A 14,916-nucleotide genomic window follows, 5' to 3' on the forward strand; every position below is an offset into this window, starting at 1 on the left:
ATTCACTAGATTAATCAAACTGCTGGACGAAGCTCTCAGCGAAGACAGCATCTGTGGGTTCAGTCTTATACAAAAATGCTGGGGAGGGGGTCACCTACACAAGTGTTAATTGCTAATGACTGCACCATTTTTGTCGATTCTACTGAGCTCCTTGGTTGTGAAAAAACGTTTAGAATATTTGGGGTCCACCACTGGGACACAGGTAACGCTATATGAGCAGGGATTGCCTAGATGCCTACCAATTCAGGCGCTAACTAGCCGTCGTCTATGTTATTTGTTTGATTTTTACCTTCCTAGCATGAGCTAGGGTAGCTATTGCGATCACCGTTTTTTGGGTATGTGAAAATTTCATCAAATGTTTTACATGATTTTAAGCAACTTAATCTTTTTCCGTCTGTATGTATGTGCGTATTTTGGCAATTTTCCGATGTAACGGCTCGACGGATTCGGTTAAAATTTTGGATTTGTGTATTAGGCATACGGAAACAAAAAATAACGGGCAGGTTTGAAAAAATATTTTGGAGCGCCGCATTGGCATCGTACATTTTTAAAAAAACAACCTACAATTTTTATTAAGGCATTCAAAAGACCTTATTTTTTTGTGTAGAGCTTGCAAAAATTGTGCCAGGTTTATTACAAAAAAACTGAGAAAAAAATTTACAAGTTAAAAAACTGAATTTTTTTTCGCCAAAACTGAATTAATTTTAATTAAGAATTACAATTATTAATAATATGTTGCCCTGTGATATTAAAATAAAAAAATAAATAAGAGCAATAGATAAACATGAGCAAAAATTTAAAAAAGCGGTCACCAATCCAAATTTTTTTGTTGAGAGCTCAGAACAAGAAAGCGATAATAAATAAATATAAACAAATACTGAGCGGGCTGCTCTGTCAAGAATTTGGCAACTGGTTTTCGGTGTTTTTAGCTCCAAACTTGCATAATTAGGGCATAATTTAAGCTCTTTCAGTGCGTGTTGCCTACCCCTTGCGAACCAGCTACCTCACTTACGGTTTATATGACTGGAAAATCTAGCATCTCGCCATGCGCAAAAAGGGGCGTTTACACAACAAACCCCAACTAATTACATGATCCTCCCCCACCTCAAAAAAAAAATCAGTTAGACAGTTAACAACTAAAGGTCGGCAATATTCCGGAAACTGGTTGTTGTGTGGGAATCCGGAGTGGAAGTGAAGTCTACTAGGGTTAATAATGCCCGGGGTGAATACTGAAAACAATCCAACAAATTTAGAAATCGGCTATAGTTAGCACCTGAATAGGTAGGCACCCCCCACTCGTGGCTTATTTGTTCCCAGTGCTCGACCCCAAATATTCTAAACGTGATGAGAATTGAGACTCAAAAACAACAACAAAACAATGGAGGAATGCATCGATAAGGTTCTAAACGTGTTTTCACAACCATGATGCTTCTTGGGTCGAAAAAAGTGATCCAGTCCTTAACAATCAACATTGTGTATTTACCCTCCGCCCCTCATAACGGGAGTTCCAGGGGCAATGGCATGGCACAACATCAGAACTTTAACAGGAAGGGTGAAAGAGCATATGAGCCAATTTTCATAGCTTTACTAAAAAGTGCGAACTTTTTTTCTAATCTTCCAGCTTTCTGACAATAAAAAAACTCATTTTAAATTGCCCAAACAAATTTCTTTCGCAATCCCATTTTTTTGGAATTCTACACTTCTTAACACAAAAATTGCTTTTCACCGGATCGCTCATAGAAAAACATGTACCCTAAAGTGAGTACTAAAAGAACCAATGGAATATTTGAACTATGATCAAACTCACTCAACCCCCTAAAGCTAAACTTAAAATCGGATAACAAGGTGTTTTGCTGGGAAAGTATTCACTGGAGATGTAACCTCTAAATTTATTATTCAACACTAAACATAAAAATATTCGTTTCTTTTATACTATTAGAAAAATGTTCAGAATATCGTCTCATCTGAAGAACATTCCATAGATCAAAAAGGGGAGGGTGCCTTTTTTGGGCTGCAGCTCAAGTAAATATTGTTAATTTAATAATAAAATAGAAAATAATAATCAAAAGAGGCTTTCCAACAACGACCCGATTTGGAAAACAAATAGAAATGTTAGTTTGTGCATAGAGCCGGTTCCAGGTAGGGTATGGGCGCATTGATGATTTTTCTAGAGTATCCAGTTCAGCAATTGCTTTAAATTGGAAAATATGAAGTGTGTTTAATCGAGTTTCTCAGAAGGAAACTGAAATTGTAGGAGATTTTAAAATTATTAATTATCTTCGAAACGAAAAAAGAAGGGTACATTGGGTTGAAATGGAATAGACATAAAAAAATGAAGTAAGTACCTATCAATTTAGTTTGTTTCATAAAAGAGGTCGTGTTCACATCTCCTATTCCCAGCCAGCTTAATGGTGTTTATTACGAGAAAACGATTGCACACAGAATTTTTGCACATAACAAATACTCAAACAAGTTCTTGTCTCCCATCTCATGACTAAAACAAATGGACTGCAAGTTCTAAGAAAAAAACTGATTTTTTCCAAACATTACGATGAGCAATAAATTTTGGAAATTTGCCCCAGCAACATGATCTAATTTTTTGTATTAAACTAAAAAAATGGCATCTTAGCACCTTATTTTAGTGACAGATGAGCGAAACAGGTCTGCCAGTCATCCATATTTTATAAATTGGTACCTAATAAGAGATTAGCACCAGGAACATACTGGGAAATCCGTGTATAATTTTCTAAATTAAATTAATTCCAATCCAGTGGAGGTGGTAACCGAGAGAATTCTCAGAGACAGCGATTGTGGCTCTAAAATCCTGATATTGGACCAGTCGGTAAGTTTCGTCGGTTTTTAAAAGCAAAATCTTGGAAAATGGCAACTTGACAAACATGCGGTTCCATTTCAATGAACTACAATGTACAATATTAATATTATACCAAAATTTACATTAAAGTTGTCCATCACATCATCTTGGTAATACCCTGTATTAAAAATACTGTCCTCGGTCGATTTTTTTTGTTTGCGAAAGAGTTCTCCGGGGTAAATTAATGAACAATAACACGTAACTATTCACATTTCATTAGTGTTTAGGGTTATTTAATGTTTAACTAACCGCTACACAAGTGCCGGTTCTCCTTCATATCCTTCGTCTGGACTTTCAGTTAAGACCTCATTAAGTGGATCGTTCCGTGTGTCTAAAGCCGAGGCCGAATTAGACGAAGTTAAATGTTCCGAGTTCTCCGCTTCCTTTTCGGCATTATCAGTTTGCGCACCGACACAACGTTTACTGACGACACTCGAAACTTTCGGTTTGTTATAATCCGGATCGGAATTAATAGAATGTAAATTCGCCGGAACACAATGGGGCCACTGCACACTTGAAGCGGGACAGCATGGTAGAGAAGATGGTGCCAGACCGTCCCCTTTGTATTCCTCGGGGTGCGACGCTATAAATTCAGGCGGGGTTTCGGTCGACCTCGCCGGATAACCGTCCGCTGTATATCTAACCCCGGGGCAATAATGCTCATATGCGGCGGGTTGCGAACTTCGAGACAAAAATTCGGCCTCCCTCGAAAATCGAGTTATAGGATTAGCGGCCGAGTTTCTTTTGTTCGCTCTATAAGGGAGCGTTCTATAGAAATTATCGTTGTGTTGTTGTTGTAAAGACCTGCCGTGTACTTTGGGTAGGCCGTAGTCGGAGGGGTACCCTTCGGGGTCTAACAAACAACTGGGGTTCAGATGCACGTCTGTATAGAATTCTCTAGTCTCTCGCATGCAGGGTATTTGTACAAAGCTTTGTGAAATTGCTGGGTTTACTATGTTTTCTACGCCTTCAGTGTAATTGTTGTCGCATCCCGTCTCACCCTCGCGGCGCCGACCTCCCGTCTCTGTGTCGTTGATAAGGTCGGGATTCTGCTCCAACTGATAACGTCTGAGAGATGTGGGACTTCTAATGTGATTAGAAGGGGCGATCGGAGACAACGTTCGTAGAAAATTCTCGGCGGGGTGAGGATTGTAAGTCACCTCTTGCTGATTATCTTGAGCCCTGTTTTCCTTAATCTGATCGAACTCTAAATTTTCACGGAGCGCCGCCGTTTGTTGATACTGTAGCGCGACCTCTTTCGTCTTGTCCCTTTTTTGTTGTCGTTTACGATTCTTTCTGCATTTTAGAATGGATAATATGATTACAACGACAACCAGAAAGAAAACTACGACCACTAATCCTAGTACAGCGGGCAGATACTCAAAAGGGAATAAGACTATGATTACCATCGGTTCCTCTTTTACGATTATTCGGATTGTAAAATTCGATTGCGAATTTCCCGCGGCGTTTTCAGCGTTGCAAATAAAAGTCCCATTGTCTTCCGTGTTTGTGTTGTAAATAAATAACTCACTTCGTTTTTCTTCGGAGCCTTCTTCTATGTAATATAATAAATGTACTCCTGGAGCTACTAATGTATCATTCTGTAAGACACGTCCCTGAAACCACCACGATACATGCGCTTCGGGTGCCGCATTCACATTACACAGCAAAGATACGTTCTTTCCCTCAGAAATTTCTAGGTAAAATGTGGTGGGCGACACATCCGGGAGACAAGCCAGCTCTGTGCTCGGAACGGAGCCGATGGCACGTCCCGATAATCGACTTGGGCCCCGACACGTCGGTGACATCGAATTTGGAAGGTTAATATCGCTCAGCCATGCATGAAGATCAACAATATGGCAGTCGCATTCCCACGGGTTGTTCAGCAGCTCAACCCCCCTCAAAGATTCCGGCAAGGTACGAGTTCCTTTGAGCGTCGTTAGCTTGTTTCCGTCCAAGTAGAGCCTTTCCAAACTGTTCAGGCCCAGAAACGCCCCCTCCTCGACGTAAGAAACTTCGCAATCGCTCAGCACGAGCGTATTCAAGTAAGACAGGTGGTTGAAAGCCGAACTCCGCAATATTCTGATGGGATTCGAGCTGAGCGTCAGTCTCATTAGTGACGGACAATCACGGAACGCTTCCGTAGGAACCGACGCCAACAAATTTCCGGATAAGTCTAATTCTACTAAATTAGTTAGACCGCGAAACGATCGATCGTCGATGCTCGATATTTTACAACGCGAAAGGTAAATTCGTTGCAAATGAATGAGGCCCATCCTTTGGAATATCTCCTTACTTAAAAATCGCAAACTATTATCCCAGAATTCGAGAACTTGCGTACCGGGATCGATCCCCTCGGGAATGGCTAGCAGGTTTCTGTTGTTACACTCGACCGTCTGTTTACCGTTTTTCCACTTACACACGCACAATTTTGGGCACGCTCGCGCTTTTCGTAGGACTATCGCTAAGGCTAGTAACACGCACAATGTCCTTAAACATGTATTCATGCTGCGAACAGATTTCACATCGGCTCAATTTTCAGTGTTTCCCCTTCATCCATCTTTCTCGCTGTCTATCTGCAAGAAAAAAAAGGTATTAGTTTTACGGTAAATTGCTTTAGCAAATACACTTGGAGTGTAAATATCGTTTGAAGTGTTTTATTTATTGGTACGTTTCTCGGTGGATTGATTACGTTTGGTCAGAGGACCACATTTCCAATTCAGAACTTGTCTACTTCAATAAATGGCCGTACAATAAAGAACGATAGCGTCGGCCCTACTTTTTACATTTCACATTTGTTTCTGGTTTGCTTTGTTACAACAAATCCCCCAATACATTTATATCTAATACCTGCGATTTGTTACAGGAAATTAACGCAACATTTTTAACAATTGTTTCGCGCCAAGGTCCAACGCACAAAAAGCAGACAACGTAAACGCTCAAGCTTTCGAGTGGAAGTGGAGAGATATATCAGTGCTTTAAATAATGGGTTCGTTCATTACTACGGATTAAGATATTGCAGAGGATTTACGATATGGATTTGCTTTATACTGCATGTTTTTGTATAATCCCCTCGCCCTTTTTTGACCTTGCCCTAACAATGCGAGTGCGAGCTGATAAATCAGGAGCGCTCCAAACATTCAATGAACGGAAAAAATTATTAGATTATTATTTTTTGTCACGAACGCCATAAACAAGGCTTTTGTATGGGTCTGTGGAGGTATATCAGGGACTTTCATAGTTATTGCCGCTTTTTGTGTTTCAAGAGGTTAGCCTGCACTCAATGATATTATATCTGGGTAAGTTCACGTTTTAATTAATAAGAGCTTTTGTATTTATTTCTCTTTATAACCAAGTTGCGTTGTTGACAAGTTAATATAACTACTTGTGTATCTCTTCAAACCGCCAACATTAGCTAATGGCTGTACAAACATTCTACATTGTTGTAATATGTAATGGAAAGTACAGTTTTCACTCACATTTATTTTCGTACAGATGCATAAACACGAATGTGGTTGGAGGACTCCTCCTTTTTTTCCTATAAGCTAAATTCAGTACCGTAACGTACAGAGGGGGTACAAAGATTTCATATAGAAATAAATTACAATTTACAAACCACATCTGTAAGTTACACTCCCTGCCCCCCACGGAAAGAGCATTTTCAGTTGTATTTTGGAGTCGTGTCTCCAATAGACGGCCATGGGTATAATCCCTCACATACGGTGTAAACCAAACACTTTAAATCCATTTAGGGATGATAATAAATCCTGTTACCCATTGTACGCACTTATTATTACCATACCTCACAAGTATGGGGAAGTTTAGTGAAGCTAAGGGGTAGGCATACCTCAATAAAATACTGCCACTATATTGCATTTTTGCTAATTGTTTGCACTTCTACAAAACACAGATTTATCTAGGAACAGGATTTTTTCAGAAAAAAAAACCCTCAAACTACACTTACTACACGATTCCTTAACAAAGACATTGTAAGATAACATAGAAGAGCGTAGAATCCGGTCTTCGGGACCATGATTTGAAATGGTTCATATCGGACAGAGACTCGGACCGATCCCGTCGAAAGACCGATACAAAAGAAACATCACTAATCTGAAAATGATGACCCAATGAGTCATAACATCTCCGGCACAAAGGAAAGCAGAGACGGAGAGAAAGTAGAAGGAGAGCGGAAATAAAATAGAGGGGGGATGAGAGCAGAGGAAATCAAAAACATGTAAGAATTAATGGAAAAGCTGATGGAAACAGTAAAGGAGAGAGGGCGGCAAAGGAAACAAAGGAACACCGAAAAAAACGATGAGAGAAGAAATAGGAGGGGTAAGAGAAGAAAGAAGAGAAGGAAAGAGCAATGGGTAAAAGAGGAACTTACGAAATAGCAAAATTAGAGGAAGAAAATGCGAGAAAGAAAAGGGAGAAGATATTGGATAATATAAAAGTAAAAAGAATAAAGATGGAATATGGAAAAGAGAGAGAAGGCAATGAGAAATGGTTAAAAGAAAACCTACAAGTATAATAGGCGAACGTAAAAGAGGCGAAAACAATTAAGGTGGGGGTAAAGAAGAGGAAAATTGGGAGGGGTAAGACAAAGTTAAAATAAGGTGGGATATACACAGTTGACGAGTTAACGTATTATAAAAAAATTTGCTGTGGCTAGCACAGATACCACTGGCACACCTGCGCATGCGCGATTCTGCCTCTTTATGTCTAAGAATATGTGTACCAAATTTGGCTCCAAATGGGTTCATTCGTTGAGCCGAAAATGAGAGTAGAAGCAGACCGACAGATCGAGATTTTTGTTTGATTGGGAATCCTGTTGCTTCAAAACGTGCATTTTCTATTTAAGAAAATGTGGATCATGTTTTACCCCAATACAATACCTCCCATTTGACGTGCGGGTGGTAAAAAGAGTTAAAGGTGGAAGAAATAAAAGAGGAGGAAGTAATACAGGAAAGAAAAGTGAAAGGGAAGAAAATGAGAATTATAACAGAGAATAAAGAAGATGGGAGTAGGAACACAGGAAAGAAAATCAAGAGATAAAGAGAGCAGCAAAGAGGAAGACGTGTTATTGGAATTATCAGGAAAGAGGTGATGGGGGACTCTAAACGGAAATATCGCGGGATAAGAGACGGACAATTTAGATACACGAGAGGAAGGGGGAGATATGCAACTGATTATACCTTAGTAAATGAAAAAATACTGGAAGAAATAAAAGAATTGAAAATAGGTATAAGGATACCATCGGATCACCAACCGATGGAAATGAACTTAAATATATAAAGATAAGAAATCAAAAAAGGGAAACATGCAAAAAGAAGGGAAATACAGTTATGGACCAGAGACATTGCGAAGCTGTGTAGAAGGAGATTCGAGAACCAAGGAGAAGAAATAGGAGGGAGTACAGATGAAGGGTGGGATAGAATAATAACATGGAAACAGATAATTGAAGGAGCGGAGAGAAAAAAAAAGAAGAACGGGAAATAAAGACAGAAGGATTTTTTGGAAGGTAATAAATAAGGAAAGCGGCAGGTAGAAACGAATTTGGAAATGAGGCTTGGGTTTTTACGTTATAGTGTCAATGAAAGGATGAGGAATCTAGTAAATAGGATATGTAAAGAAGAGGGTTTACCTGAAGATTCGAAGGAAGGGATAACAGTGCCGATTTTCAATAGGTGATAAAGATTGTGTGGAAAATGATAGGGGAATTATGATAATGACGATGGTCTATAGAATCTACGCAATGGTACTGAATGAATGAAAGATTAGAAAGAGAAATGGAAGGATGTTGGAGGAAACACAAGTGGGCTTCAGAAAAGAGAGGGGATAATCGACTGTATGTGTTTATTACACAGATTAGTGGAAAAGGTATTGGAAAAAAAGAGTTGAAAGGCTTAAAAGCAGCGTTTGGCAGAATGGAAAGGGAAAAAGTATGGAAGATGATGGAAAATAGGGAAATAGACAAAAAGTTAAAGGACCAGTTCCTGGTTCCAACCTGGGTTCGGGCATTGATATTTTTAAAATGTATGGTGGGTTGGGTTGGTAGAGCAGCCTCGGTTTAAACCCCACCCACTCACAAATAAAGGCAAAGAAATAAGAGAGTAAAAATAGAAGAGAAAGAGTTTTGGACAAATAAAAAAACAAACACATGGATGCCCACTTAACCCAACCTTTATCCTCTACATAAAAGACATGGACAAGATGGAAAGATCATAGAGGGTAGAATGGAGAGGTATTGGAAAGGAAAGGAATGGAGATAAATGTGGAAAAGTCGAAGATGGTAGGATTTGAGAGAGGGGGTGAAAGAAAAAGAAAGAGAGAGAGGGAAGAAAAGAAGAGGCCAGAGAAGTTACATATTTAATTTACCAAATGCAAAGAAATAATGAGGCCAATGCATAAATAACAGAATTACAAAAAAGGGGGTGGTGGCGATGAGAAAAGTGTGGAGAATAGGAGGGAGGGATTTCAAAAATGACTTCATAATAGGAAAACACCTGTTCGATGCAATGGCCAGAGGGGATATCGGGGCGGATGGATTGAGATGAAATTGAAGGGATACAAAGAAGAATGTATACTAGTGGTGGAAACAAAAATGGAGAAGATTAGGATAGCGTCTGGGCGCAAGGCGATATGGTTAGAGTAAAAGAGTGAAAGATGAAGCGATTTGGTGAAAAAGTGCTTGATAAAGTGGATTAACGCAACAGGAATGTGAGAAAATATTATGAAAGAAATGGATACGGACGGGCTAATGCCCAAAGGCGGAGAAGAATAGGGGAAAGGATGGAAAATGAACTGGCTAGTGGCACAAATACGGCAACAAAGAGTGAATAGAGAGAGCACTGAGGAGAGGAAGTAGTACTTACGAGTTTATGATAAGGAAATGGTTACCAAAATACTTAGGAAAGGAAGGAAACGTATTAAAATAATGGCGAAATTCAAATGGAGAGAACGAAGACATGCTATGGAATTGCAAGGAGGTGGGAAGTGCAGGGACAAGCAGGAGTGATGTGCTGGAAGAGGGTGAAAAGGTGTGAAATGGATGAAGCGGATACTAACGAAAAGAAGAAAAGAACTATCATCCCTATCTTAAATTATTGTAAAAGTTTTACCAATAGCCAACGGCGTTAAATAAATTTCATTGTATGAGAAGCTTACGCAAGAATTAGCAGCAGTTAGGGGCAATTTAAGTAAAGCGTTCGATACTGTACCAAACATAATTATTCCAATTATCTTTTCGAGACAAAGTCGGAAACAAAGTCCAACAAAGGTAACAAAAAGCGCCGAGTTAATAAAGTTAGCTAACGCTATGTTAAACCCCATGACGGCGATTTATTTGCATTGTCATCGTTTATTGATTTCATCCAATAAGTGGAGGAATTTGCAAATAATCAAACGGAAACTTTTATTTAAATTTGTTAAAAAATTAAGATTTACAATGATCCATTTTGGTGTGATTGTACATATTATGAAACTACAAAAAAAAATGTGGAAGCTATACAATGGTCATGTAAATCCATACATGTTTATTGCTTAAGGTAAAACGTTAAGCAACTGCTTAAAAATTGTAATACATTAAAAAAATTTAAAGACTGTACAAGGCATATCCCTAGGCATATCCAATAAATTATGTTATGAAAATAAATTGTTTTAAAATCCATTCGTGGGTATTGCCTCGTAACACAACTGTAAATGATAAGTAACGGGCTAATGTAGACCATAGCGGCTATCAATTAGCCGAGATCTCAAAGGAACAGACAGACAGACAGACGACACAAAATTGAGTTTATACGCATTACATTGTGTTACACCAAAAATTGAAAGTGATAAAAGCCACAGTACCAAATACGCTAGGAAACCATAATTATACACAATCATTTAAACAACGAGGGGAGATTAAATTAATGAGTAGCTTGTAGCTGCAGAGCAGAAAATCCTTTAACAAAGGTAACGTACCTTTGTTTGAATATTGAAAGTCGTGTAGTCTTCTCCTTCACTGTTTGGTATCTAAGGATAAAGGGCCAATTAATACATTACAAATCTGTTGGAATTTGCAATGCTGCTCAGAACGTGTTAGTAGACATTAAATATCACTCCTGCAGATTACGCATTTATCCCTTTTTTTGTTACACGCCACTACTTTTATTCAAGCCGAAAACACATTCCTCCTCCGCGCCCCTTTAATTCCTTCCACCAACGCCAACACTGGTTAAACAAAGGTTGACGTAACGGTACATTAGCGGTTAGGGGTGTCTATTTCGTCATTTATGACGTGAATGAGGTGGCGCCGTGATATTAATTTGTCGTATAAGTAATGTGTTTGCAAGAAGAGATGTACATCTCGGAATGCGGAATTCAGATAACAACATTCGAACATTTACATAATTCAGGAATTCTGGGGGAATATGAAACTCCACTCCGAACATTAGGAGAGAAAAATTACAGCCTCCGGCGGCGAATGTGAAAGTGGTTCGCTTGACTGTAGTTTACATAATTGAAAAACGCGCCATGAGAAAGTGACTTTCACTCGATGAGTAATTAATGGGATTTTCAAAAAGCAATTAACGGTTCCGTTTTATACTGATCGGGAATTGAAAGGCTGTTGTGGTTGTGGATGGAACCTTCTTTTCGTTCGTTCCTTTTTACGAATTCCACCCCATCGGAAATGCCCGGACAGATATCTCCCGCTGTTAGTAGAATAATTTTAGAAATGAACTTGTTACTTTTGTGTTAAAAATTTCAGATCCGGGTGCTAGATAAAAACAAACGTAAAAGAAAATTACCTACTTGAAATTCATACTTTGCGTTAAAAAGTAAAACGCGATAACGAAGTACATAAGGGACAACAACATTTTGTGAAACGATCGTTTACGGGATGGTATATAATCTTCCACAAAGTTTATTTTGCTTACTTTTTTATCACTTCCGTGATCTACATCCGCCAGGGCAAAAGTGGCTAAAAATCACTGCAGATGCATAATTTACGACCCTCGCAGCCTTTTGAGAGAATAATTACGTGAGTTGCGTATTTTTATATGATAGATACATATCAGAACCGAAGGTCTCGGGACTTTTGCAAAGCTAAGTAAATTGAAATATGTCTTTTAGTATCAACTTAAATTGCCGTAAAAGGAAATCGAAAAATGAAAGCAATAAGTTATTCGTTAGTCTCAGGAAGCGCTTTTTAATGTCTCTCTCTCTTATTTTATTTCCCGCATTATACTTTTATTTAATATTTTTAGGGCGACTATGCTGCATATTTCATAAGCCAGTTGTCAATCTTCTTTACGAGTTTCCGTCAACCCTCATTTGGGGTGTGTAATTCGGATGCGAATTTATTTACAAAGTAACACATCAAAGAGGCGTTGTCTGAAATTGAAGTTCTTCACGAGACGCGAATTAGGAGAATGTTGATATAAAGAAATACAAACTTTATTTGTAGAATCCTCGCAAGATTGCGAATTTTCCTTGCGGGATAAGTTGATCTAATGGACTAAAAAGATTAGACAAAAAGCTGGGATGTGACGAAACTTTGTCTTCGGGCGGCGTAGTAGAATAAAATAGGAATTAAGGTACATTATAGAATATATAGAGGCTGCGATATTAGAATGTACAAGAATTCTTGCGAGGAGAAAAGTGGGCTGCTTTATGTTTAATAAAGTTTTCGGCCCGTGAATAATATTTCTAGCGCACTAGAGGATTTCGTGAGTGGAATCGCTTTATCAAATAGAAAGCTACACGAGCTTTAAACCATTTATCAATCTTTCCAAAGTTTTTGAATCATTGATTTAAATAACATTTACTCTTGTGCAGAAGGCTACGTGTTCTCCACTACCTCCTATGATAATGTCGATTTTCACCATTTTCCATTTCAATTTAAACTGAAATTGAACAAAATTGGCAATACACGAGAAAATTGCTCCTTTCGCAATTACGGAAAACACGACGTAAAACAACATCGCCAACTTATTACAAATCATTTCCTTTTACTACGAAACGAAATTAAATTCTTACCTAACTGCGAACTGACAATAGGAGTTTATTGTCATTTTCCTCTGACACGGGACAATTGCTATAATCTTTCGCGTTCACCTCTTAAGGTTTTGTTAAGTCTGCGCGCTTTCATTGTCTAATTATCTTAAATTCGCTTTATTTAGCCATTCATTTTCCTTCGCCCTAATAAGATGTTTTAAATTTACTAATTAAATTAGAAAGACAAATGGATGTACCTATATATTTAACCAGGTATTTCAAATGCTATATTTTCATCCAACATTTTGTTAGACTTCAACTTCCTCTTCGGCTTGTTGGTTTGGATTATTATAATAAGTTGGATGTAATTTAGTAATTATATAAGAACAGACAAGATATCTCAAACTTTCCTACCTTTGAATGACAAGAACCGTAGGACATTGGTAATTTTTTATTCATTCGCCAAAATTAGATATTCAAAACGTTGAAAAAATTCAATCTCGCTCTAGAGCTTTATAAAAAGAAACTATGCAATTAAATAGGATCAATTTTGAGTAGGCTTAACGTTTCATCTTTATTGTAACTAGAGCGTCCCTCGCTTAAAGACCTTACACACATCTCATTTACACGCCGAAATATCAATAAAAGAATAGAGAGAGAAACTTTATTTAGTAAGTAGTAGCTTGTTATGATGTTAACAAGTTGCCTATTTTAAGAACCTGGAATGTAAATGATAAACACAGAAATCCCAGAGTAGTTCACAAATACCCACGCAGTAAGCAACCGATTGAAAGCTTCAGTTAAAGGACGTAAATGAAATTCAAAATCGGAAGACACTATGACAACATCATCCAGGTAGACTGGAACATTACGTTGGAGTTCAGGACCGAGGATACTTTCGATGATACGCTGAAAGGTATCCGGAACATTGTTCAAGCCAAACGGCATTCTTCGGAGTTGGTACAGGCCTCGACCAGACACGGTGAATGCAAGGTGGGGCCTAGATGATTCAGCTACTTCTACATGACAACTTGATGTCGAGAGAACTTAAAGATTGCCCTAAAATGGTCGATACGTTAAGAGCCAAAATAGGTTTCAACCTTGCATTTTTTGATAACTTTATGAAACTTTCAGAGGATGTTCTAGACACCCTAAGGTTCAATTTCAGCTATGCCGCCACCCCCGCAACCCCGGGCGGCACTTGCTATAGCGGGATTCTTAAGTGCAGGGTAGCATTTCAATACCCGCCCATAAAATCGGTCAAAAATGTATGTCCAGGGTTTGGTTTGTATTTTCTTACATCTAGGAAGGTTGAAGGGAATTGTCAAATACCCAGGGAGAATTTATTTAGGGTATTTTACGTGGTTTGCCTATTTTTAAGGCGCTTTTAACAGTGCGGACTAGGAATGCAATCCCGCAGCAAAATCTCAATCCCGGTATTTGCGGGATTGTTAGTTGTTAATCCCGCGGGATCCCGGTATTTGCGGGATCTCGCAAAACTTTAAATAAATTGGCAAATAAGCAATTCTGTGCGGTTAACTTCTGTATTAAAATAAATCGCTAATTATCGCAATATTTAACAAAAAAGTACCTTCGGTCTAACTTAGAACTCAAAAAAACCTTACCTGTAAACCACAAAAAGTCTTCTAAAGTGCCTCAAAAATCATAGTACATTTTTAACGAAAAAAGTTTAACAATTATTTAAAAAATAATTCGCCGTTATCAGTTTCATTAACAAAGTAAACAGAGTCGTCCCCTTGGTCGACAAATTCCTCAGTCCCGCAAATCCCTCGATTTATGTGCGGGATTAATCTCGCAAAAATGCTGCGGGATCCCGGTATTTCGGGATCCCGCAATACCGGTAGTCCGGCATTCCCCAGTTTCTAGTCATAACTTTTTATTGAGAAGTCTGATCGAAAAAGTACGAATTGTTTTGGATTCTACGCACCAAGATTAATAAGAAAAGGTGTTTTCCCGAGAAATTTTGGTGCAGTCGATTTTTGGTAAAAAAAGAAGGTTGTACACTGCCTTTTTTTGAGGCCCTCAAAAAAAATTGTCTCAGA

At 38.4% G+C, this 14,916-nt stretch overlaps 1 protein-coding gene across 1 annotated transcript; it reads right to left on the reverse strand.

Moving 5' to 3' along the window:
* Positions 1 to 812: 812 nt before the first annotated feature.
* LOC116160473 (leucine-rich repeat-containing protein 24-like) lies at positions 813 to 5,443 on the reverse strand. Its single transcript, XM_031473667.1, has one exon. It carries the CDS (start codon positions 5,377 to 5,379, stop codon positions 3,124 to 3,126), a length of 2,256 nt encoding a protein of 751 aa, XP_031329527.1. The 5' UTR covers positions 5,380 to 5,443; the 3' UTR covers positions 813 to 3,123.
* Between the last annotated feature and the right edge of the window lie 9,473 nt (positions 5,444 to 14,916).

Source organism: Photinus pyralis, unplaced genomic scaffold, assembly GCF_008802855.1.
Source record: "Photinus pyralis isolate 1611_PpyrPB1 unplaced genomic scaffold, Ppyr1.3 Ppyr1.4_LG1, whole genome shotgun sequence".
In the NCBI taxonomy this organism is placed as follows: Eukaryota; Metazoa; Arthropoda; class Insecta; order Coleoptera; family Lampyridae; genus Photinus; species Photinus pyralis.